This window comes from Sinocyclocheilus grahami, unplaced genomic scaffold, assembly GCF_001515645.1.
Source record: "Sinocyclocheilus grahami isolate Dianchi unplaced genomic scaffold, SAMN03320097.WGS_v1.1 scaffold1250.1, whole genome shotgun sequence".
NCBI lineage: Eukaryota > Metazoa > Chordata > Actinopteri > Cypriniformes > Cyprinidae > Sinocyclocheilus > Sinocyclocheilus grahami.
Window position 1 is genome coordinate 237,853 of NW_015506429.1, and position 2,713 is coordinate 240,565.

Consider the following 2,713-nt stretch of genomic DNA (forward strand, 5'->3'; position numbering starts at 1 on the left):
AGTCCAAATGAAGGCCAGAGAGGCAGAGCATCACCTTCAGCACTGCTGATCATTTGTTCATTTTCCCTGTTCTTGCTGTAATCAATAATCACTGAATGACGGCCGCTTGTCCACAGCATCCCATCGAGCCGGAGAGACCCTCAGGATGGAGGAAAATAACGGATCTCAAATGAGATCAAAGTGCCGCAGATCAATGGCTGATCCCTGTCCTTTAATAAGCTGAATGAAAAGCTGATATTTCATAGCAGCCACTGTGCTGGTTATAAAACATGCTCAAATGAAGTTGGATATATTGCTTCTACGACAAGATTAAATTGTTTTTACAGTCCCCCGTGGTTTCATCCTAATGTATTGCAGCTTTTTCACAGACGGCCTGTTTTTCCAGCGAGAGCGAGGTTATCAGTGTTTACATCCAGACGTGTGCCGGAGCTGCGCCGGCGATAAGAGACATGTAGGTCAATGCTGAGAATAGAGACGCGCTGCCCTGCGCTTGAAGACGTGAGCCAAGAAATCATTTCCCTGCTAGTACAGCGATTCTTTCAGTGAGAGCCGATGATTTAGAGGCCCAACTAACGTTTAATCGGGCCTTTGGGCATAAAGGTGCAGCTGAAATCCCCTCGTTTCGAGCTAGGGATCAAATCATTCATCAAAACATATCATGAAAAATCCTTTATAAACAAAAACTCTCTGCACTATCCTAAAACAGCATGAAAACTAAGGCTGTGCTCAGAATAGCTCACAAGTCTTTCCACATCTATAGTATGAATACTGTACTGTTGCTCATTTTTAGACATGTAGGAGGTCAGACAGTCATGCTGTAGTGGAAAAACAGCCTCTTTAATTGTCAGGATCAGAGAGCAGGAAAAAAATTATATCATGACTGACAAGAAAAAATACAATAGAAAAGAGACGAGAATTATGATATGAGCCCATGTTTAGTGTTCAGGCAGTTCAGAAGGTGTAACTCCAGTTTTCTGGATGCTTGTTTAAAATAGCTGCAATTTAGTGATGAGTGATGCTTGTTAGTTGATGGTGTTGATGGAGTATAGTTCAGTGATGTTTATGTGTGTAGATAGGTGATGGGTGGAGTTTAGTTCAGTGGTGTTTGTGTGTGTAGTTAGGTGATGGGTGGAGTTTAGTTCAGCGATGTTTATGTGTGTAGTTAGGTGATGGGTGGAGTTTAGTTCAGTGGTGATTGTGTGTGTAGATAGGTGATGGGTGGAGTTTAGTTCAGCGATGTTTATGTGTGTAGATACATGATGGGTGGAGTTTAGTTCAGTTGTGTTTAGTTCAGTGATATTTGTGTGTGTAGTTAGGTGATGGGTGGAGTTTAGTTCAGTGATATTTGTGTGTGTAGTTAGGTGATGGGTGGAGTTTAGTTCAGCGATGTTTATGTGTGTAGATACATGATGGGTGGAGTTTAGTTCAGTTGTGTTTAGTTCAGTGATATTTGTGTGTGTAGTTAGGTGATGGGTGGAGTTTAGTTCAGTGATATTTGTGTGTGTAGTTAGGTGATGGGTGGAGTTTAGTTCAGTGGTGTTTGTGCTTGTAGTTAGGTGATGGGTGGAGTCTAGTTCAGTGGAGTTTAGTTCAGTGATATTTGTGTGTGTAGTTAGGTGATGGGTGGAGTTTAGTTCAGTGATATTTGTGTGTGTAGTTAGGTGATGGGTGGAGTTTAGTTCAGTGATATTTGTGTGTGTAGTTAGGAGATGGGTGGAGTTTAGTTCAGTAATGTTTGTGTGTAGATAGGTGACGGGTGGAGTTTAGTTCAGTGATATTTGTGTGTGTAGTTAGGTGATGGGTGGAGTTTAGTTCAGTGATATTTGTGTGTGTAGTTAGGAGATGGGTGGAGTTTAGTTCAGTAATGTTTGTGTGTAGATAGGTGACGGGTGGAGTTTAGTTCAGTGATATTTGTGTGTGTAGTTAGGTGATGGGTGGAGTTTAGTTCAGTGATATTTGTGTGTGTAGTTAGGTGATGGGTGGAGTTTAGTTCAGTGATATTTGTGTGTGTAGTTAGGTGACGGGTGGAGTTTAGTTCAGTGATATTTGTGTGTGTAGTTAGGTGATGGGTGGAGTTTAGCTCCGTGTGTCAGGCTGAGGCAGCAGCAGCTCGCGGAGCTTCAGTCGGATTCACAGCTTGCTCTGAACGTCGCGCACTTTCTCAGATGAGTTTCTGTGTGTCCAGCGCGCTGAGTTAGGCAGCTGGAGGACTAGTTTAGCTGAGTTAGGCAGCTGGAGGACTAGTTTAGTTTAGTGACGTCCTGCTCGCGCGCTCAGCGGTAAGTTTGTGTGATGAAGTGACGGCGATTATCAGCGGAGGATCGAGGATCGAGCTGCGGGAGGATGCATGTATTTCTCCGGCTCGGGTTCTCATTTCTGCTGCTCCTCTGTGTGCTTGTTTCTGCTCAAGGTGAAATATCGATATTAATATCTACACTATTTCGCTCTTATTTCACTGCTTTACTGACGCGCGTCATTGGTATCTGTTGCGTTTCTACTGCTGTCAGTCAACTTTATGTGTTGGAGTTGTGAGACATGATAAATAACAGGTGAGTGTTTATTCATCAGTAATGCGTGTGTGTGTGTGTGTGTGTGTGTGTGTGTGTTTAGGTCCAGAATGTGGAGCTGGATGTCATCACGGCTTCTGTGAGCAGTCTGGAGAATGCAGGTGTGTGTGTGTGTGTGTGTGAGAGTGAGTGAGTGAGTGAGTGTG

The 2,713-nt window shown here is 43.5% G+C and overlaps 1 protein-coding gene across 1 annotated transcript in view; it reads left to right on the plus strand.

The window, feature by feature from the left end:
• Nucleotides 1-2,080: 2,080 nt before the first annotated feature.
• Nucleotides 2,081-2,713, plus strand: part of LOC107568503 (protein delta homolog 1) — a 4,687-nt gene continuing 4,054 nt past the window's right edge. The window contains exons 1-2 of the mRNA XM_016254471.1: nucleotides 2,081-2,410; nucleotides 2,611-2,668. Of these exons, the coding sequence (XP_016109957.1) occupies nucleotides 2,344-2,410; nucleotides 2,611-2,668 (125 nt within the window). The 5' untranslated portion in view covers nucleotides 2,081-2,343. The remainder of the gene's footprint in view (nucleotides 2,411-2,610; nucleotides 2,669-2,713) is intronic.